Raw genomic sequence first — 22,500 nt, forward strand, 5'->3', positions numbered from 1 at the left:
ACACACACACACACACACACACACACACACACACACACAGCTTTGGCTGTTGGATCTCTATGAGCAAGTCACATTCCTGAGAGGGAGAAAATAGCTCCTTCACTGGCCACCATATCCTCTGTTATTTTTACACATACACACACACGCACAAACTAGCATCCAAGCGCATGAAAAGGATACACACGCGGGTGTGTTGGAGGTTCGCACGCAGACATGACAGTGCTACAGTTCTTCTTGATGACCTTTAGAATGTGACAGGGCCTCAGCCACTGACGTTCTGACTCACAAACTACCATGCACTATTCAAGCAGCATAAACTCCAACTAACTATCCAATGCCTCAACTCATCCAATGTCTCGGAGCATCCAATCCACTCTACTCTATCTGAACTGAAAGATGAACTCCATACAACATAGTGAGTCATTCACTGCCCATGTGAAAACATATCAAAACAGTCTGAATCACCAACATGTCTGGAAGGGAGTATCCGACATGAGAATCTAGTAATTAGCCAACTGTAGTTTCCTTCAGCACTGGCTTTTAACAGAGATTTTTGCCACAGGAGAAGCGAGAGAGAACAAGGGGAAAGGGGGAGACAGCAGAATCAGCCCAGAATAACAGTGAGAATGAGAGACCGAGAGAAAGAGAGAAAGAAACAGAGAGAAGAGAGAAGGTTTCCCACATAAATTTGATTTCTGCTCTGCCGCCCGTCCTCTCACGCTGCAGGCCAAGAGAAGCCGTGTGTGTGTGAGAAAGAGTGTACATCTGCTTACGTGTGTGTGTGTGTGTGTGTGTGTGTGTGTGGTGTGTGTGGTGTGTGTGTGCGCGCGCGTGCACTTCTCAAAACTCCCCACCCTAGGGTTGCCTCTAGCCAGAACAGTCTGCTAGTCCACTCTACAACCCTGCTGCTTCCACCTATTGAGTGCACGCAGCCACATGGAAACTCCTCTTCCCCTTGGACCACTCACGATTGCCTCATGGAAGCCACATCCCATCGAGCCATGTGATGAAGTCTGGCTGACCGAGCATCTCACAGCCCTAATCCCCTTAGGCCAGAGACCTCTAGCTGGTGCAGATTTACAGGGGGGCAAAGGGTGAGGGGACAGAGAGGAAGTAGAGAAGGAAAGATAGAATGAGTGACTTGGGGGGAGAAGGACAGAGAGAAAGAGAAAGAGTGAGATAGAGAGAGAGAGAGTGAAGAGTACGGTCTTCTTTTGAAGCGGCCAGTCTTTGGAGCCAACGGAAAGCATCATAAAAAGTGAGCTGCTGCAGCTCCACTGACAGTGTGAGATAACATTCAGTCGGACGCTTATGATGAAGCAACAACACTAGCAGCCTCTCGCGCAGCTGATACCAGACATACCAACACACTCACCAAACGCCAGAGAGTCAATCTGCACCTGCTCACAACAACAACCATAACGGGACAGGGACAAAGATAGACAATGACTCAACATCGGAATACAGTAGTGAGGAAGTGAGAGAGACACACAAAGAGAGAGAGGATGGACAAAAGAAGGATCTAAACATAGAGGAGAATAAAGTATGAGACGGCACAATGGTCCATGCCTGGTTTATGGGCAGGAAGAGGGGGTCGTACTCGGTCTGGCAGCCCACCGACACAAAGACCTTAGGGGGAGGAGGTGTGGGTTCCCTTGGAGGAGGAGGTGTGGGTTCACGGGGAGGAGGTGTGGGTTCACGGGGAGGAGGTGTGGGCACTTTAGGTGGTGGGGTGGGAATTTTGGGAGGGGGTGTTGGTTCCCTGGGTGGTGGCGTGGGGTCTTTTGGAGGGGGTGTGGGTTCTCTAGGTGGAGGAGTAGGTTCTTTTGGTGGGGGTGTTGGTTCTTTTGGCGGGGGAGTCGGTTCTCGGGGTGGAGGGGTTGGTTCCTTGGGTGGGGGAGTGGGCTGTCTAGGGGGCTGGGGAGGAGGTGGTGGGGGCGGAGGTGGAGCTTTTTTAACAGGCTTTGGGCGTTCCTCTGGAGGGGGGCGAGGAGGTGGGAGGACCTTTCTCTGAGGGACAGGAGATTCGGGGGGAATGATGATCTGCAGAAAAGAATGTAGGGGAATAAGGAACAGTACACATAAACAGGCTGGAAATGATAAAAAGCAGGAAGCAAGTTTAAAAGGAGAACATCTTAGCTCGCTACAGAAAGAAAGAGATGAGGGAGATGGCTACAGAGCCTAATACTGCAGCCAACCTCATTTCAGATCAGTGGCAGCTTTCAAACACTGCACTACACTGATTGCATGAGAAGCATACACTGGAGAAAGGTGCAATTCAAACTGATTGGCAAGGAACACAAATCATCGGTTACAACTAGTTACTAAAAGAAAATACAACGCATATACGTATTACAGTGCCAAATTCGACAATACCAGCTCATCACTGATTAACTGCCACAACGTAGGTGTTGTTTCGTTTAAAACTTTCCAACTCACATTTAAGTGAAATTCCTTTACTGTCGCCTTCGAATGAATCTAGCTATTCAAGCCTGAGATATTTATTAAGATCAATTACTGTGGAATAAACTGCACGAAAGTTCCAGTTTATCTGCGCTGATCTGAAATGAGGGTGATCTGGATGCCAACGATCTTTTTACTGTTGCTTCAAACATGTGATTTTTTTTTATCGCATTCTGTAAAAAAAAATGACATCCTGTTGAGAGCCGGCAACTGGGCTACCTTATCCACAGCCGCGTCTCCCCGCTCACGCGTGCGTTGTGGATTTGACATGACAATCACTCCCTCCGTCAGCCAATCATCGGGCTGCTTGCGGCGCCGTGGTTCAGGGCGTACAATCCCAAGCTTGCCCTGCAGTTCCTCAATGAGGCGGTCTTGAGAGTTGCTCTTGTGGAAGAGGTTGGGGCCCATCTTACGACGAATCAATCCCTCGCGGTACATGGGGTGCACGTTGGTTGTCTCCTTGGTGCGCTTGATCACCGACTTGAGCTGCGGGAGTGGGATGGGAAGAGATGGAGGAGGCTCCTTCCTCTAGAGTTGTCTGCTAGCTGCGAGCAGTTGGATCACGAAGCAATTGTCTGCAAACTACTCCACCTCACACAAAAAGCCATCCAAGTTCATATCTTGAACCGTCCAATGCCATTCCATTTCATTGGTATGCCAAAAATGCCTTACTGCCCAAGATGCAGTGCTTTTTCAAAGTCCCCTGGGGCCATCACTCTGAAGTCTCACACAAATGTAGGCATGAAAACTCAGGTGTACAAAAACAGCCAGGCTCATTCCAAAAAATGGGTAGCTGAAACAATTCAAGCTTGACCTCACCAACTTAAAAGCCATTTGTTTGTGCACACTACAAAGGCCCAGCGGACAGTTCAAATCTGTTGCGTTGTTTACATGCATGGAACACACCTGGCACCCTCCAAATATGACATGCAAAGTGAGAAGCCAGTAATAGTCAGTCACCTGGAGGTTTCATATATGCTTAGTTTGCTTGAGGGCAAAGCTTTTGCAGGGATCTCACAGGAAATTAAATTATGGCATGCAGAATATTTGAGATTTATGGGCCATTGTGAACTTCATAGTACAACAGAAATGCAGCCCTGCAAGCCCAGCCTTGTATTAGTCAGCTATGAGGGAGTAGCAAGCAGAGACATGCAACTCCACTGAAAAACAGCCAAGCACGGCTTTCAACTCCAAAGCCACATCTCTGTGCTCAGGGGGCCTTATCTGTGCTATTATCTCAAAAGTTGGTAAAAGTCGTACTTCCATGCAGAAGATTGGATGTGCAGCAATCTTTCACAAAAAAACATATTCAATAGATTCTCAGAACTTAAGAACAGCAGTAATGCTCTACTGATAAATGCAAAACAGAACCAATAATGTAATAGGTCGTTGCTTTTGATAGCAGGATGAACTTAAGATGGGTCAATGGGTCTATGTAAGAGGCAATTGTGCCATTTATACAAGTGTTAATTAACTTCTCTGCATGAGTGCTATGTGTCACTGTGGCATATTTAACCTATTAGTGTACTACGCCATCTGAGCTTGAGAAAGCACTGAGGCAGATTGAGTGCATCACAGCAGGGTTTTGGCCTGACTGGTGGACTAATATAAGAGGGGATTTAAACAGCATATGGTGCTCTGCAGGCCAGCCTGCTCTGATGCCAAATTAAGCCTCCTACTTGACCAGACGTAGAAAGACGCTCCACGGCTGATGGCTGGGAGAGTGGAAGGTCCATAGTAACATCCGGAGTCCCGGTACCAGAACTTGGAGTCATGCATTCGTCCATCCAGCTTCCCTCAGTGAAAGGGGTTAGGCTCCCTTCTCCAGGCGTGCTCTGTCCATCTTCCATCCACCTTCTATAGTCCTCCTCTGTGCCTGATGCCCCATCATCACCCTGTCGCGGGCTTATTGACCCCTCTTCACGAGTCACATGTTTCATTGGCCAGGTTCTCTCAGGCTGTGCCAGGCTGGTTGCCAGAAGTTTGTCTAGAACTTGTTCCAGTAAGGGTTCTGAACAGGGTAGGGTTATACCCAGCTCTTCAGAGGTACTTCCAAGTTGGATTGTCTCTGTCGGCAAGGGTGGAGAGAGACTCTTTCTTACCATAATAGGGCTGGAGCATTTGAGGGTATTGAATGGAGAACTCGGGGATTTAGCAACATGGATAGGGCTTGGGCTCTTGGGAATGGAAACTGGACTAGGGCTCTTAGCACCAGACTGGGGCGTAGGGCTCTTTGCAAGTGAAGGTGGAGTGGGGCTGTTTGTGACTGGAACAGGACTTTTCGAAGATACTGTTGGCTCTATAACTGGACTAGATGTGTTGGGGATAGCAAGTGGACTAGTGGCCTTAAGGACTGTAGTTGGACTAGATGTATTCGGGATAGTAAGTGGACTAGCGGTCTTAGGAACTGTTATTGGGCTAGATGTCTTCCTAATTGTAAGTGGACTAGATGTCCTAGCCACTGTTATTGGGCTAGATGTCTTCCTAATAGCAAGTGGACTAGATGTCCTAGGCACTGTTATTGGGCTAGATGTCTTCCTAATAGCAAGTGGACTAGATGTCCTAGGTACTGTAATTGGACTAGAGGTCTTTGGGATAGTAAGTGGACTATAGGTCCTTGGTATCGTAACTGGACTAGAGGATTTTGAGACCACAACTGGACTGAAGGTCTTGGGGATCACAACTGGACTAGGGCTTTTTGGGGCAACAGAGTCCAGTGAAGCGGGGGCCTCGTCAGCAATAGCAGCAAGGGGCGGTGAGGACTCTGTTTTAGGCAGCTCAGAGGACGGCCCTGTTGTAGTGGAGACTACCACTAGCGACTCAGTGTGGGTGCTGAACATGGAGAGGGAGCCAGAGTCCGAGTCCTCGTCTAGGGCAGTGACCAGTGTACGTGACTGGGTAAACTGGACACTCTGAGAGGAGGCCTTGGGGACGTTTGAACTACTCTCAGACAGGTTCTCCTCATCAATATGAAGCTCCAGGCCAAGCGGTGTGGAGGAAGGGGATGTTTCAAGAAGGGGCTCGGGAGGCAGGGTGAGACCCGACACTGAGGTATCGGAAGCAGGTGGTTCTGCAGGGAGATCAATAGTCGGAGGGGATAAAGGTTCCATATTCACAGACCACTGAGAACCAGACTAGAGTAGACAAGTTGACAAGACAGGAAAGAGAAAACAGGTGGAAAAGTTGGAGGGGTTAGAGCTGGTGAGAAAAGGGAGAGATGGGTAAACAAAAGGAAATGAATGTAGTAAAGAGAGAAATTAGGGAGAAGAAATGAAAACTGCAGAACAATAATAACTAAAGTGAGCAGAAATATGTTGTTAAGGTAGGGATGTATCAGACAGAGGGGTGTCATGGGTACAAAATAATTTTGTCCATAAGCATATCCGATCTCTCAGACTTCAAGACACACAGAATTACACACACTGGTCTGTTTCAATCTGTTAATGTACCAATGTATTCCACATTCTCACTCAAAAGAGCTTGTAAATGGGTACGGATCAGAAACCAGCCTTTCCTCTGGTGATGGTTATCACTATTTTCAGACCGTAATTCTCAATGTACATTAAACAGAAATGGCCTTCTAGCTCTGAGACATTATGACATCTGTGATCTGAGCACCAGGCCCCCTTGCGTGATGAGGCTGTTTCTGGATCCGTGAGCATCAACCAGTGGGAATGAATTTTAAGCCATGAAGGGAGAAGGGTGGCGGGCCATGGTTATAGACTATGGTATAACATGAGCTTCACAGTCCACACATGCTAAAGGCGCCATTCCCCTGCCAAACCCAACCCGATACTCATACTGTGACCTACTGCTGAACCCGCACCTGCATCCCCCCCTCACGGGATGAGCACGAGGGGGTGTATAGCAGCAAACTACTGGGCAGGGCCATGTATCAAAGAAGGTTTTAAATGTACATAATTTATTTTACCCTTATGTATCCTCAGACTCTCTAAGGATTCAAGTCAGAGAAATCTGTCAGAGGAAAACAATCATTTGTCAGAGAAAGCATTCATTCAGATGTCAAAATAAACAGGCAATCTGGATTGTAATCTCATAGTTCTCAGGTCAGGCACTGTATGACAATGCATCACAGGATGTGACTATTTCTGCACTGCAACTCTCAGACACTTCCCCTTCTATTCATGTCGATCTTCCAAAACAGCCATTAATCTTTCTTCCACTCTCTGTAATCATTCATTCATCTCTCTCTCTCTCTCTGTTGGACTCTCCATCAATCTTTGACTTACATTGCTTTGGACTTTAAAGTCGGAGAGCGAGGCCATGAGCTCATCGAGCTCTCGTGTGGCTGAGGAGGCGGAGATTCGGGCCTGTTGCTGGGAAGGCGTTTCCTCCTCGCCGTCAATCAACTCCACTGTGGCCACTGAGGGGGCAGGGCTGAAAAGCATAAACAAACATAAACATTTGGCAAAGGGGTAAACAAAAACAGGAAACTGGTGAGTAAGCAAAACATACAGGTCTTAAAACAGAAATATATTGCAGCTAGCAGCGGTGTCCCTATACCACATAAGTAGCATAGGACACATATAGTGCCTGCAGGGACCAAGGTTTGAGTCATTTCCTAAAGCCACTTCCCATCCCTCTCCCCCAGTAAATTTTCAGTCCACTCTTCACGGCCCTATCAAATACAGGCTTAAAAAGCTCAAAAATATAATTTTAAAAAGAGGAATGTCACCGGTCTTACACTGGGGTTGGCACTGAGCTCTCCAGCTGGTCCAGTAGGCTCTCCACACTGGGCCTTACGTCCTCGATGCCCCGGCCGGCCGCGTTACGCTTGGGCTTCTCCAGAGTAGGAGGGGGCACTTTGCCGGGGGGCGAGATGCCATTCTGTGTGGTGACGCTGCTGGAGGGGAGGGCTGGGGGTGCTTCTTCTGTGAGGAATGGAAGGTGGTGAAACGTAAGACGCCATTTTGCTGAGTTGTGATTTATGAAGGATTTTAAAGGGATATTCTGGGTTTCTAAATCCTAATCGGTCTCAGTTTACAGCACAGAGCCAACTTCTACAAACATAGTACTAAGGAATCTGTGACTGAAAAACTTGAATCAGAATCTGTCACAAAACAAAAAATACGACATGGTCTGTAATAGAACATTAAATAAAAAAATGGAACATCTTATTTGATACCCTCTTTTCAAATACACCACATCTTCTAACTCTATGGTTATATTTTCACTTTCATACAGTCGATTAAAACATTCAGTCAAACACAATTCCACTGCCATACATTTGGTAACAATTTGATTACCAGTATAATTGAACCTATTCTGCAAATCTCTCCAAGCCAAATCCCTGCTGTGCCCAAGCAGTCTTACCCTCGACGGGGAAGGAGGGCGTGCTGTGCTGCACAGCGTTGAGTTCCAGGAGCAGCCGGTCCAGCTCCGACAGGTTACTGCCCAGAGACGAGCTCATGCCTGCGGCTGCAGAGTCAGTAGTCTTCTGCTTGTTGGGGAAACTAGCGGAAAAAGACGAGACAAGAGAAGACAAAAGAGACGCTGTTACATCATTTATGTAAACAGCATGGTGTGTTTTGCTCGAAAAGTCCTCTGAGCATCCACATAGGCCTTTTAGCACTGCTAATACTGTAGAAGCATACCTATATACGTGATCCTCCTCGTTGTGAGAAAGAGGGGGACTGCTGCTGTCTCTGGACCAGGTGCTTTTCTGGGCCGACCCGATCGACTGATGGAACACAAACACACAGTCAGACACAGCACTGGTCCGGCTAATCAACGCCCACACTCGCACGGAACTCGATAAAGGCTTAGAAGTCAATACGATCTGTGTCTATATGAATTCCTGAAATTCACTGCATATGGATTGGCTGTACATCTATCCGTGCTCATCTATGTGTAACGCTTGATGTGCAATACTGTGCATAACGTTTAGATTGGGAATGTAGATGCTTATGCATAGTTCCTTGGCAACGACTATAGCGCACCCAGACATCAAGACCAGTTCAGGTTTTTACAACCGATCACATTGGTGTACGTGTACAGATATGTGGATGGGATGGGCAATTGTGTGTCTGTGTGGTGTGTAAGTGTGCACTCGTGTGATCAAACTGACCTGTGTGGAGGAGCGGTGTGAGTCAGGGGGGTCGAGCGCGGTGCCGTTTAACGCCTCTGCGGTGGGATGAGGCGGCACCGGAGGCGTGTCCGAGACCTCGGGGTACGCGTTTCCTCCGGTGGGGAAGGAGTAGGGCGTCTCGTCAGGCAGGAACACTGGCCGCTTTGAGATGTGAGAGGTGGTGGACTCGAGGTCCGCCAACAGAGCATCTGTGAAAGGCAAAGGAGGAAAAAATACTTCAAAACCAGAACATTTGGCAAAGCACAAACGCGGCAAAAAAAAAAAAAAAGGCAAAACCTTTGAGGTGCTGGCACGGGACGTAACTTAGAAAAAGATTATGTTGCCGCACACTCAGTCTCAAACTCCTTTTTCAAGGTTTCAGCACAAACGCGTTAAATCTTCAGTAACACAATACACAGGTACACAGCCACCCAACACCACACAGGTAACACACTTGAGTATCAGTAAACCTGCAGCCATCAAACGCTGACAGAACCTAGTTTCTGTGCTCCTCACAAACTCAAACAAACACACACAAGGTGCAAATCAGCTTAGCTTGAACGTGGTAGAAACAGAACAGGGGGCTGCCTGTTTTTATTTGAAAACCCAGTCCCATTTGGCCTCTCCTTGTGGCAGTATGGCTTTGCCCATATATCAATATCAATATGGCCGTGTCTCAGTGTAATGAGTTCCTGAGGGGAGCATGCCAAATGAGACACTAACTCAGAGGCGCAACAGGGCTGTGACTCATGAGCGGATGGTGAAACATGAAAACCTCCCAGAAGCCACTGGGGCTGAGGTCATCTCCATCTGTGGGGTGTGGAGGGGCAACAGGGATCATCTCATGTCTGAGAAAGAGTCTCTAGTGAACACAGACACGTGTGTGCATGCACACACACACACACACGCACACACACACACACACACCTACAGGCTCACAGTTCTGTCTTAAGCAGGTGCTGACAAGAGCCACAACTTGCACAACTGGTGACAAACACTGACACACACTGACAGACAGACACACACACACACACGTTCAACCAACACTTGCTCAAGTGTATTCCATTTCCACGGTTTGTCACGTAACTTGTGCAACTGTGTGAACTCAGTACTGTGGTATCAAAGGAGTTAAAGTTTTAGCAGTCACCGCAGTCAGGAACGAACACGTAATCACCACACCTTTTATTTACTTGGCTGGCAGCGCAACAGGTGGGTGTGAGTCAGTGAGTGTGTGTGTGTGTTTATTAGTGTCATTTAGTGTTTCCCAATCCACATTTTCCTTTGCCTAAGGCTATGCACACTGCAAAAGCACACACCATGTCAAACAACCAGTATGGCAGCAAAAGAGACATGCGGGAAAAGTTTCCGTTCTTTCCGTTGCAGTCAAATCCCAGAATAATTTAAAACCTATTTCTATCCACTTGGCAGATCGATCTTTATGACCACCAAAGCATTCAGGAACATGCATCAGTAAGACCTACCACTCCACAACGCCGTAAACACATCATATGCAGTCCTAATCCTCTCAAGCAAAGCACCAATAATTGTAGTTACACACTACTAATCTAGCAAACACACACACACACACACACACACACACACTCCATGAGCCTTTCGCAATAGAACATCCTGATCAGGAACCATGGACGGGGGGGAAAAGATGAATCACAGCCGTCCAGTTCCAGTAAATACACTAGAGGTACTTGAGGTCTGAGGTACTAGAGGTACTTCGGTTTGACGCACAAGACTCAGTAACACATGAGAAGACAGTTCAGAAATACAGGACAGACCACTATGTCATAAACAACACTTACCGGTGCTTAGAAGCAACAGGTAGAGACAAAAAAAACAAGAGGGTAGTGTGGTATCTCCACACTAAGTTAGTCACACTCGCTATGAGAAGGAAGGAGCTTGAGAAGGCAAGAAAGAGAGAGAGCAAGAGACAGAGAGAGAGAGAGACGGAGGAAGCCCTGCTCAGACTGGCAGACGGGCACCTCCACTCTAAGCTACTCCTATCACCCTCTGGTAAGTAGAGCCGAGAGAGAGGGGGGGGGGGGGGGGGGGGGGGCTGGGGGCTGTTTTCGAGCTGGGGGTAAGTTTACGCCCCACACTGTCTGGTCCCTGAGCTGTGCGGTCTAAAGATGGCAGCAGGTTAAGAGAGAGGGCAGAGAGAGCGAGAGAGAGCGAGAGAGAGAGAGGGAGAGAGAGGGAGAAAGAGCAAGAGAGCAAGCGAGAGAGAGGGAGCAAGAGAGAGAGTGTGAGTTAGAGATAGTGTGATAGTAGGTATTGGAGAGTACTCACGCAAGACGTATGCACTAAGAAGCCGCTGATTCCAAATAAAGTGTGTGAGTGAGATCAAACTCACTCAGCAGAAGAAGAAAGGTTGCGAAAGAAGCAGAGGTGGAGAGAAAGAGAGAGAGAGAGGGAAAAACACACACACACACACTCAGCCCTTATCTCCAAACCGTGCCCACTAAGGGTGTGGCAGAGGCACAGGAACTCTGTAAGCCTATTAACATCAACCCCTATCTCCCTTATTAAATTCCTGTCTGATCCTACCGCTCATTTATTCAATCCCTCCAACGTTAAGACTCCTCGGACTAATCCGTCTATCCTTACATTGCCTATCACATAGGCGTACTCTCCTACTGTATATCCGATCACTAGATCCTTATCCTCTTCCACTTCATCTCTCCGTCCTTACACCGCCTCATCTGATCTCCATCCAATCTGTCCATCCTTACTCGGTTCAATCACTGCATAAGCTCTTAGTGTCCTTTTTTTTTTACCTCACTGTCTTTTTCACATCAAACAATATTTCTCTTATCATCTATCTGATCTGTTTGATGAGTTTTAGTTGTTTTTAGTTGACCTCAGGCCCAGCACACGCTATCCAGCGCTCCTCTTTGGACGTTCAGATAAAATGGGCAAGCCCAGAGAGGGAGAGCCCTACCTCCACTTGGCAAGGAGACGTCTTGAGTGTCCGTAACTGGCACAGCTCCTGCCGGGACGCCAAGTTCTTGTGTTGATGACTCTTCCAAGACCGAGTCTGGCACAGAAGGGCTCTCCGATGCTGGAGATGTTCCGACTGGGTCCAAATCCACCTCTGGGTCAGAAACTGGCACAGATTCACCAGCCTGTTGGCTCGGATTTGGCTCCGACACTCTGATTGAAGCTGGCTCTGGCTCCACTTCGTAGACAGTCTCCCTTTTGGACTCAGGTGGCACCTCGCTCTCCTCACGTTCCACCTCGTACACCGTCTCTTGCTCCGGTTCCTTGTACGGGTCCATGTCCGGGGAGGATGCTTGCTCAAGAACAGCGTCCAGCATGTTCATTCCCTCCAGGACCGACTCGGTCATGGACATCCTTTCCACACTGGGCGCTGGCTCCGATGATCCGTGTGCGTCACAATCTGATGGAATCTCCTCTTCCATCGTGTCTCGAAGAAAAACTTCGAGAATGGCGTTAGAAATCTAGAGACGGCGGCTAACGCTCCGTTCAGCTGGAGGGTCAGACTCGCTTTGGGGGGGGGGGAAGGAAGCAGCGCGGAGTAGTAGGCTGGGTCGGAGAAGAGGAAAAAAGGGGGTCCTTCCCATTCCGGAGTGGAGCGACTCAAACATTCCAGAGGGCTTGATTATGTATACAGCCTTGGTGTTTGTTCTGCAGCCGGCCCAGATAACGGCTCTCCCCTGGGGGATACACTAGCCCCTGCGTCCAGAGGAAACACTCAGCGCTCACGCCATTCCTGTAGCGTACCCTCTCTGGCCAAGAGAAAGGGGGGGGGGATGTGTACACAGGCTCCGAGCCATACAGTAAAGCCAGAATAGGGCCATATATGAGCATGACCTACACGTCGCCGTGGCGATTTGGGAGACTGGACTGCTGATCGATGAGGAATGTTACAATTCAGGAAGCATTCCTGATTTACTTCAGGACAAAAATAGAAATCCTTGTGAGCCCAAGGTTTTTTTTTCAAGCTTAGCCAAAACAGAAAGGGGCTGCGTTTGCTCAGGAGGGCAGCCAGCGCGTAGCCTTGGCGTCGTTCACCCTCCTGACAGGACGTGAGGTGGAGGACGGGACGTTACCGTGTTTGGAAGCGGATGACGTGCCGCTGCCGTGATGTCACTTAACCTGTTTATGCTTTAGCGAAAGTCGGGGCCACGGCAGTCGCTGTGCTCAAGGCTTGGCAGCCAGCTCCTGTTGGGCTTTTAATGAGCGCGCCGAGAAACTCCGGTGGCTGGAGCCGTGTGACCAGAGAGCCACTCTGTGTGACAAGAGCTTTTAAAAACGCTAAGGACGGCTGGCGGGAGACTGTCCTTTTGCTTTTTGGAAGGACACACCTGCAACGCTTGCACTGAGTCACTCTCGCACGCTCTCTCTCTCCCTTTTTCTCTCACTCTTTCTCTTTTTCTCTCACTCTCTTTCTCTCTCTCTCTCTCTCTCTCCCTCTAGAAGCTGGGGCACAAAGCGCTGTGCATGCACGGCGACAGAGGCAACGAGTGACCTTTCAAAAGAACAAACTTTGGGGAACTGACACATTGTGACACATCAGCGCTGAGCACTGCTCAGGGGGGACCCACAGCACTACACGAACCAGATCCCTCCTGCCATCTGTCCAGTCTTAATGGGCATGATTCATCTTGGCACGCCTAACACGACTTTAATTTGGTAAGGGGACCTCCTTTAAGGATTGCTGAACATTGTGTATTCATTTGCAACATGGTCAAAGCACTGAGTCTGAGTTCAGGTTGGAGTTTCTGTTTCAGCTATAAAAAAAAAAAGCTTTGCTTTGTCACAAGTCTGCACAACACACCAGCATGTACTGGTGTCAGGTATTTGGCAGAGCCCACATACCTGTGAGTGAGTGTGTGTGTGTGTGCGCATGTGTATGAGTGTGTGTGTGTGTGTGTGTGTGTGTGTGTGTATTGAGCAAGTTGAGGCCTTTTCCTAAACCTGTGCCAAAATTCTTCTCCTCAGGGATTTTCTGTGTCCCGAAGGTGCTTCACAACATCGCGATCACCTTTGCACCAGAGCGCCTCTCTGTGGCGGGGAGTGGCTCAAACAAACCGATTACAGAGAAGGAAACGGGCAACTGATACTAATGGATTACTGCAGCAGTCAACAATCTCCTTGAATTTGACATGGTTTTAAAACCTCTTAAATGCTTAAATATCACCTATGACCAGTAGGAATGTTTTCTCATTGACATGAAGGAGGGGCGAGACAGGATGAGATGTGGTGGAGCCTCCATTCTGGTAGTGGGGTTCAGCGACCCCCCCAGGCTAAAATAAGCCCTTCTTCTTCAGGCCTGAATCTGACACGACTGGGGGGGGGGGGAGGACGACGACGACGACGACGACTCAGGGCTCGAGAAGAAACACGCCCCTACCGTTAAAAGATCGCCATGACCACGGGGATCAGGTGGCGACATCATAAACCCCACCGTTCCAGAAACTTCTGCGGAGTGACATCACCACGGCTAAGGTCCAATCAGAGAGGAAAGACGAGCCGAAGTAGAGCGATGATTCTGCATTAAAATGGCAGCAGGGTGTCTGATGGAACGGTTTAAAAAAGCAACTTCAACCACACGCTTGAGGTAAAAGCAGAGAGAGTGAGAGAGAGAGAGAGAAAAAGAATGAGAAAGAGGAAGAGAGAGAACAAAGTAATTACAAAAAGCAAGGATAAGAAACTGGCATGGTCCATGTGTGTGTGTGTGCGAGTGAAACTTGTGTCAGTTTGGAAACGCCCTCGCTGCTTAAATTAACAGTGTGTGTTTTTTAATTATGCCTCCGTTAGAAGTTGGCCACGTGGGACTCATTACTGTGGCTGGCACCAGGGACAGAGAGAGGGAGGGGTAGAGGAGGAGGAGGAGGAGGAGAGAGACAGAAGAAGAGAGAGAGAGTTACTGTAAGAGAGAGAGATGACAGAATAACGGGGCCATGTAGGCAGGGCAGGAGGATGACAGCGGAGGGCAAAGTGGCTGGAGAAGAGAGGAATGCTGTTGCCAGAGAACCGGAATATTTGACTTGGGGCAACAACAAAAATCCCATTCCTCCATGACTCCAGACAGGATATTCTGCCACCAACAGAGCACTTCCTGTGCAAAGCATGACCTGCTTCCTTTTCACTTGTATCGGGGCTTCCCAGTGTCGTCTTCTCACACACACACACACACACACTGATTCCTTACTAGCATAATGGATTGAACATTACAACATGGTAACCAACATTCATAACCTCAGGCAGGGTGCATCTATTTATGGCTAAGCTAAGCCTATGCATGTGTGCACATATGTGAGTACACATGCACCAAATGTGTGTTAAGCACTCCATTCCTTGAAACATCAGAAACAATAGCCTACGTCAATTATTCAATACACCCTCAACAACAGCTGACATGAATCATTAACCATTTTGCACAAATGAGTGTCTACACACATGTAGTTGTGTGTGTGTGTGTGTGTGTCAGTTGATGCATGGTTGTAGTGTTCTTGTTTGTGTACTTTGCCCAAGCAGCTGTGGATATCAGCACAGATTAGAGACTGCAGTGACTGTCTTATGTGGAGTGTGTATGTGGAGTTTGTATGTGGGTGTGAGTCATGTGTGTTTGGAGATTCGATCTGGCAGAGGGGGGCGACAAAGAGTTAAAAAGAAAGGAGGGGGGGAGAGAGAGAGAGAGAGAGAGAGAGAGAGAGAAAGAGAGAGAGAAAGAGAGAGAGCCGTAGGGAAGCATGTAAGGCAGCATGAGCTTGACGGGGTTTGTTCATGTTGTGCTATTTAAAGGGAGATACGGACACCATAGACATTAATTATGCCGACGTGTGACCTTAAAAATACCACAGATAGGGCGTCTCATGCTCCAGAGAAAGGCAGAAAGTATATGAACACAGTGCTGTGTGGCTGTGTGTGTGTGTGTGTGTGTGTGTGTGTGTGTGTGTGTGTGTGTGGTTGAAAGTAGGTAGCATGAGAGCTAGAGGGATGGAGGGAAAGAGAAAGAGAGAGCGAGAGAGAGGAGAGAGAGGAGAGAGAGAGCGAGAGAGCGGTTCCATGTAGCTCTATGTTTAACATTCCTGCATTCTATCTGTGCATCTCACCGAGACCCCCCCCCCTCCTCCTCCCACAGCTTTTTCTCTCTCGCTCCCTTCATTTCACTATCTGATGGGAAGCAAGGTGAGCTCGGAATTCCTTTCATGCCATTGCCTGTCTGCTCCTTAGATAAAAGGGCGAAGAGGAGAAAGAGACAGAAGAGGTGGGGGAAAAGATATGGCAGAGACTATTTGCACCCGGGTGTAAATAATGAACATTACTATTTACACCCGGGTGCAAATAATCAACATTACTATTTACACCCGGGTGTAAATAGTGTAATAATCAACATTACTATTTACACCCGGGTGTAAATAGTGTAATAATCAACATTACTATTTACACCCGGGTGTAAATAGTGTAATAATCAACAATACTATTTACACCCGATGTCTAACATCCATGTTCTCTGTCAATAGGCCTGTGTATTTACCAGCTCTACAGTAGGCTAGGCCTAATAGTTTTGAACAGTTTTTAGCTGTTTTGCCATGTCTGGGTTACTTGGAAGTGATTATATAAATATTAGGGTAATGAGTGGTCATGTGGTAGCTTCATCAAAGACAAGCTACTTTAAAGAGTTGTTTTCTGAGTTGTCTTCCAGGCAGCACTTAATCCTACTCCTAACCTTAACCCTAACCTTAACCTAACCTTAACCTAACCTTAACCCTAACCTTAACCTAACCTTAACCCTAACCTTAATCTTAACCCACGCCTAAGCGCCATCCAGGCAGCGTTGGGGGCTCAAAGTCAAAACACAACCTTTCTAACAACTACTGAAGCCTACTTCTACTTAACTCTACTCATAACTGAAATAAAACCAGTAAATCTTTGACAGGTTCAAAAAGCACAAACTCTTATTTGCCGCGAGGTAACGTCATCTAAGAAAAAAGAAGTCATGGTGCGTACTTTGGCAGGCAAAAAAAAAAAAATTCATCTGAAATTCGAACCCAGCACCTCGAGCATGATAACTTAGTCACTTTACCGTTGTACTACGCTCCGTCGAAGAAGAAGGGGAGAATACTAATAATTGACTCACTTGTTGGGGTTGCTAGGTAACGGTAAACAAAACAAAAAGATCGTGTTTCTTGATTGTGCTTGCAAACGGACGGCTTTACCCGTTCACTGAATAAAGTTTGTGGAAATTTAGCACCACTTTCCCATCTCAAATATAGTTTTAATAATCCTAACTTGTTAGATTTAGGTAGGCCATCTCCTGCCAAGATGGTCCCGCTATGTTGGATAGCACGCATTTCCGGTTTGGGTGCAAATAAGAAAATGCCTCCATTCCACTATTTACACCCGGGTGCAAATAATCACTCCGAAAAGATATAGGGAGAGAGAGAGAGAGAGAGGGATGAGGAGAGGGATGTGAAGAGAGGGCAGAGGTAATGGGGTGAACATAAAGGAAAAACTGCAGTGTGGCATTAAAGAATGTTTGACAAACTTTACTGAACAGGCAAAGTGATAAATAGCTAGCCAATGAAGTCGGGCTAATAAAGGGTCATGGAGGGAGGCTAACTGAGCATAGTTCAGCTACCAATGACATTGGAGGTCTCCGTGGATCAAACCACTCGAAATATCATGCAAATGCTGTTTAGGTGCACACGCGCGCGTGTGTGTGTGTGTGTAATCTAAACAACAAAATTCATTCTGACAGGTACAATATGTCCACCTGGCATACAGACCACCCTCTTCAGATGCCTTCCTGAATGCCACAGGAATCTGAGGTGTGTGTGGGTGTATGTGTGAGAGTTGCTGGTGAAGCAACAACAGCATCCCTTGTCAGTTGCTGGTTCTAGTGCTGCTAAAATTCTGACAACACACAGAATGCAACAAGCCTTATGAATAGGTCATGAGCTTTACAAGTGTATACACACAGACACACACAAACACCATTTTGTGTTTTTAGGACAGGACGATCAAAACATTCATATGGAACATTTACTATACTGCTGTATTGGGACAGTGCGCGTGCGCTCGCAGACACACACTCACACACGCACACACACACAGGGCCTGGAGCACCAAAAGCAGCAGCAGGAGGTTGTAGCTTGATGGAGCCTGGTCTGCCTCGGTGATTCCAGCTGCTCCAATTACAACACTCACAGGTGCCAGCTGCACAAGTACACACACACACACACACCATCTATCAAGCAGGAAATGTCAACAATTACATAAACGTGCACACTGCACATATTAGAACTGGTGTACACACACACACACACACACACACAGAGAAACTGGGGATGGTTTCTATCTCCTGTGACCCAGTTTTCCATTCTCACACACACACACACACACACACACACACACACAGCAGAGAGGTGGATGGGCCAGGGGGTTAGCTTTGGAAATAAAGGAGCTCTATAAATAGCAGAATGACCAGAGTGGGGGATTGGGGGAGTGGGGATGTGTGTGTGTGCACGCATGTATGTGTGTGTGCGCGTGTGTGTGTGTGGCGCTCGCTGAGAACAACCTCTTCAGGCAACACACACCCGCCATTATTGACATCAGGACACCAGGTGTTGTTTTGTTTTTGTTTATTTGGAAAAATACAAAGTTAAATATCGGAGAAGGATAAACAGCATCTGAATTAATCTCAATGCCCAACATATGATCTGGGGTCAGGTTCTTAACCTGCCAGTCCGGCCAACATGTGACCTGCTGGTAGATTCCATCTGCTCTCATTAGTTAGGCATCACTACACGCCAATTGCGCGAGCGCAGACAAACGCGCGCACGCACGCACGCACGCTATCTAGCTCAAACCACTAATCACTGTGAACATCACTAGCGTACAGCACATGCATTATTCCCTGCGGTCTGTGCTTCTGTGAGCGTTTGTGTTTTTTCCCCCATTGTTCCAGAGATCAAACGTGACACTCAAACAGTGGGAGTCACATGACAAACATACGAGGCATACACGCCTGTGCATTTGGTGAAGATCCTGCTCAAGATCTCTATGTGTGTGTGTGTGTGTGTGCCTGATAAAGTGTGAGTGATACAGAGACTAAAAGATATAGAGAATCAGTTAGGACGCAGAGATGGAATTAATGGAGTGAAAGATGGTGTGTGTGTGTGTGTGTGTGTGTGTGTGTGTGTGTGTCTAATAACCTGTCATGGGAATCTCAGAGCTGCAAGCCAGCACTTGGGTGTATACCAATATTATTACACAAGAGAGAAAGTCTGACCCTTTTTCTTCATCTTCATCTACACTCGACTTCCCCATGTGTGTGTGTGTGTGTGTCTCTCTCTCTCTCTCCCTCCCTCCATCTCTTTTGCGGCAGTCACCACACTGAGTGTTGAGCATTCATTGAGCAATAGGTTCCTGTTCGCTGACCAAAGCAGAGAACTTAGAGCCAAACCACAAAAAGGAGAGAGAGAGAAAGAAAGAAAGAGAGAGATAGAAAAAGAGATGGGTCAGAGAGAAGAAAGTGAAAGGGGGAGTGAGTGATCCAGGGATTACAGGAAGGTTGGGAGAGAGAGAGCGAGAGGAGGGAAGGGATAAGGAGAAATAGGAAATAGAGAATCAGTTTGCAAATCCCACACTGCCTTTCACAGTACTGAGCACGGCATGCTGCACACAAAGGCAACATCCATACTTTCCCGTTTTTGTTTGAATTCGAAACTTCCCTTCCGTTTGCACGCCTCACCTACACTATTCCATTTCAGAAGCTCAAAAACGTCATTTGAGAAGAGATTGAGAAGAATTTGAAAACGCTGCCTACGTTGCTTTCATTTGAAATCTTCCACACTCTTGAAACAAGTGTTGTGCCTATCTGGTCACACAGATGTGCTAAAAAGCAATGCAAGCTGTGTTGTTTTCAATGAAATGCATGTTATTTTCCAACACATACAAACTACAAAATGTGTTGTGCCTATCTGGACACAGAATGTGTTAAAAACAACACATGCCGTGTTGATTTTAACACATTCATTTTAAGAGTGTGCAGCTGATTGAGCCTCGTCAGTCTGATGTTTCTCTACTCTCCCTGACTCCACTTCCACTACTAGCCCACCAGTGGTGAACGCAGCATGAGGAACAAGGTGGCTTCTGCAGTGCAGTTCAGTTTTACAACACTCACTGACATTTACAATACTGACTGATTGCATAAGTGGTCATGTGATTTGAGCTAATGATCATGTGATCCACGCCCTAGGGTTCCATTGCAGCCAAGGTTCCAGAATTGCAAATGAGCGTCTAGATGGGAGATTGGATTTGTTTTAATAATATGGCGTTTTAAAGTGAAAACAGCATGGTGTGGATATAGCCAAACTCATCCACACCCTGTCCCTCTCCAGCCACTTTAGAGAGACCACACTGGATTCCTGCTTCAGCAGATAGCTACACCCATTCCCACACACACACACACACACACACACACACACACACACGAGAGAGAGCAACAGAGAGAGAGGGAAATCAAGAAATGGGAGTAGCATGAGAATGTCATGTCAGTGGTGGGAGGAGTATAGGTCACAACTCAATCTGCCTCCACTCCACATAGCACAGCGGACAACCGTCCTCACTCTCCAACCCCCAACACACCACACCACACCACACCACACCCTGATTAAGGCACTGATCGTGACCCCTGCACACCCACTCGCCCGACCCTTCACACTCCCTTTGAAACTGATCACACACTCAAGAGAATCAGGCTGCAAGTGGCACAATAGCTAGGCTAATGCTACAAGTGTGAACTGAGCACCTTACAACAAAGTTTGAGAGAGAGAGAGAGGGAGAGAGAGAGAGAGAGAAAGAGAGGGGGTGGGAAGCATGATGGATAACAAGAGGGATTGAAAAGTAGATAAAATGAAGGAAAAAAAGAGGGAGGGAGAGAGGGAGGGAGGTGAGTTATCTGCTTGAAGGGTTTGTGTGCTGGTGCATTCCTGAGAGGTGAAAGCCGCCCTTTGTTGGGACCCGGGGCCTGGGGCCACTAGTGGTGGTGCTCCTGAAGAGTGTGATTAAGAAAGTGTGTGTGTGTGTGTGTGTGTGTGCAAGCGTGAGAGAGAGAGAGCGTGTAAGAGAGAGAGAGAGGGAGCGCACAAGAGCGGGAGGGAATAAACAAAGTAATTACAAAAAGTAAGTATAAGAAACTGGCATACAGTCCATGGACACTCAGTGTGTGTGCAAGCGAGTACACACATTTGTGTGTGTGTGTGTGCGTGAATGCAAGAAAGGGAGAGTGTGTGAGCGTGCGTGTTTGTGTTGAGAGAGTGCGAGTAAAGGAGGGAGTGCAAGAGTACACCTCAGTGCTCCTCGCTGGATTCCTGCACGCTCCAGCACTCCCGATTCCTCTTCATTAAAAATCACACACACACACACACACACACACACACACACACACACACACACACACACACACACACACACACACACACACACACACACACACACACACACACACACACACACACACACACACACACACACACACACACACACACACACACACACACACACACACACACACACACACACACACACACACACACACACACACACACACACACACACACACACACACACACACACACACCTTTCAAAACAAGTTCAGAGAGCAGGAGTGGGCTGAATGAGGCAGCAGCTCCAGTGGTCTCACTACAGACCAGATGGAACAGTGCCCCCATGGTGGAGAGCCGACTCCCCCTGGCCGAGCCAAACTCCACCACCTGAGCACAGAGGCACGGGAGGAAGCCAACCGGAGCCAGGGTGCTAATGAAGGCCGAGGTGAGAGGAGGAAGTGTGTGTGTGTGTGTGTGTGTGTGTGTGTGTGTGTGTGTGTGTTGAGCTGTGCATGGTGGGGGTAGCTGTGAAAGCGTCCCGCTTTGCTGCAAACAGCATGTGGGTAGGTGTAAGGGGACGAAGGGCAACAACATGGCGGATGACTCATACAGACAGTCAGAGACACACACACACACAGACAGAGACAGACACACACACACACACACACACACACACACACACACACACACAGGAGACAAGTGTTCTCAGAACCTTCGCTGGAAATATCAACAGCCACTGAGTCACATACCCCAGCGGAGTCCGCGCACACAGACACAACACAAACAAAACAACAGAGACACACACACACACACACACTTTGAGACCTTTTAAAGTTTTAGAAAAAGTAAAATTCAATTCACCTCTTCTAACCCAACTCAAATGTCTTCCTTCACTAAACTACAGTGCCTCCCATGCCAATATGCCTGCAGCGCTCAACCTTCACACAAGAGCGGCGGGGTGGGTGGGTGTGTGTGGGGGGGCTGTAGACAAGCGGAACCTGGCTAGTTTGAAGCTGGTCAGATATTCCAGGCCTCTCGGTACACACACTCTCCATACTCAGCTCGTCCTCCTCCTGACTCACCAGGAGCCGTGAGCACGACTCAGACTGTGCGCAGTCCCGCCGTCGACTTATCTCCCACACACGTAAACACTCTGGCGTATGTTTGGTCTAGCACTCTCTCAGCTGAGGAGCAGGGGCTGAAGCATGTGTGAGAACACGGGAGGCTGAGATGGGGGGAGTAGGTGTGGACAAGGCCCTTGTGTTCTGGAAAGTTGTGTACATGTGTGTGTGTGTGTGTGTTTCTGCATGGTGAAAAAAAAAAAGAGTAAGACTACTGCAATTCCCACATAACATTAGACAGTAGACACTAGGCCTAGGTTACATTAAAAAGACGTCGTCAATTAGTATGCCTGTGACTAGATCGAACGTCTTTACTGATTGGCTCATATAGGTAGCTGGTAGCAGGTAGATGGAATAATTTTACTGATTGTACTGGATGATCAGAGTCAGGTGGCAGCACCAGCATCCGTGTCAGCTGAACGAATATGCACGCACTAATCAAGTCCAGCAAGGG

At 47.8% G+C, this 22,500-nt stretch overlaps 1 protein-coding gene across 3 annotated transcripts in view; it reads right to left on the reverse strand.

Moving 5' to 3' along the window:
• Positions 1 to 22,500, reverse strand: part of pxna (paxillin a) — a 44,602-nt gene that overhangs the window by 10,824 nt on the left and 11,278 nt on the right. Inside the window, exons 1-6 of one of the 3 annotated variants that reach the window (XM_062553468.1) lie at positions 11,505 to 11,928; positions 8,552 to 8,760; positions 8,079 to 8,164; positions 7,798 to 7,937; positions 7,169 to 7,352; positions 6,714 to 6,861 (exon numbers count right to left, since the gene is read on the reverse strand). In XM_062553468.1, the coding sequence (XP_062409452.1) occupies positions 6,714 to 6,861; positions 7,169 to 7,352; positions 7,798 to 7,937; positions 8,079 to 8,164; positions 8,552 to 8,760; positions 11,505 to 11,916 (1,179 nt within the window). In that variant the 5' untranslated portion in view covers positions 11,917 to 11,928. Of the gene's footprint in view, positions 1 to 6,713; positions 6,862 to 7,168; positions 7,356 to 7,797; positions 7,938 to 8,078; positions 8,165 to 8,551; positions 8,761 to 11,504; positions 11,929 to 22,500 lie in introns of those variants that run through there. The other 2 variants (XM_062553467.1, XM_062553469.1) reach the window with 2 other exon arrangements.

The sequence above is a fragment of the Sardina pilchardus genome, chromosome 14 (assembly GCF_963854185.1).
Source record: "Sardina pilchardus chromosome 14, fSarPil1.1, whole genome shotgun sequence".
Taxonomy (NCBI): domain Eukaryota; kingdom Metazoa; phylum Chordata; class Actinopteri; order Clupeiformes; family Clupeidae; genus Sardina; species Sardina pilchardus.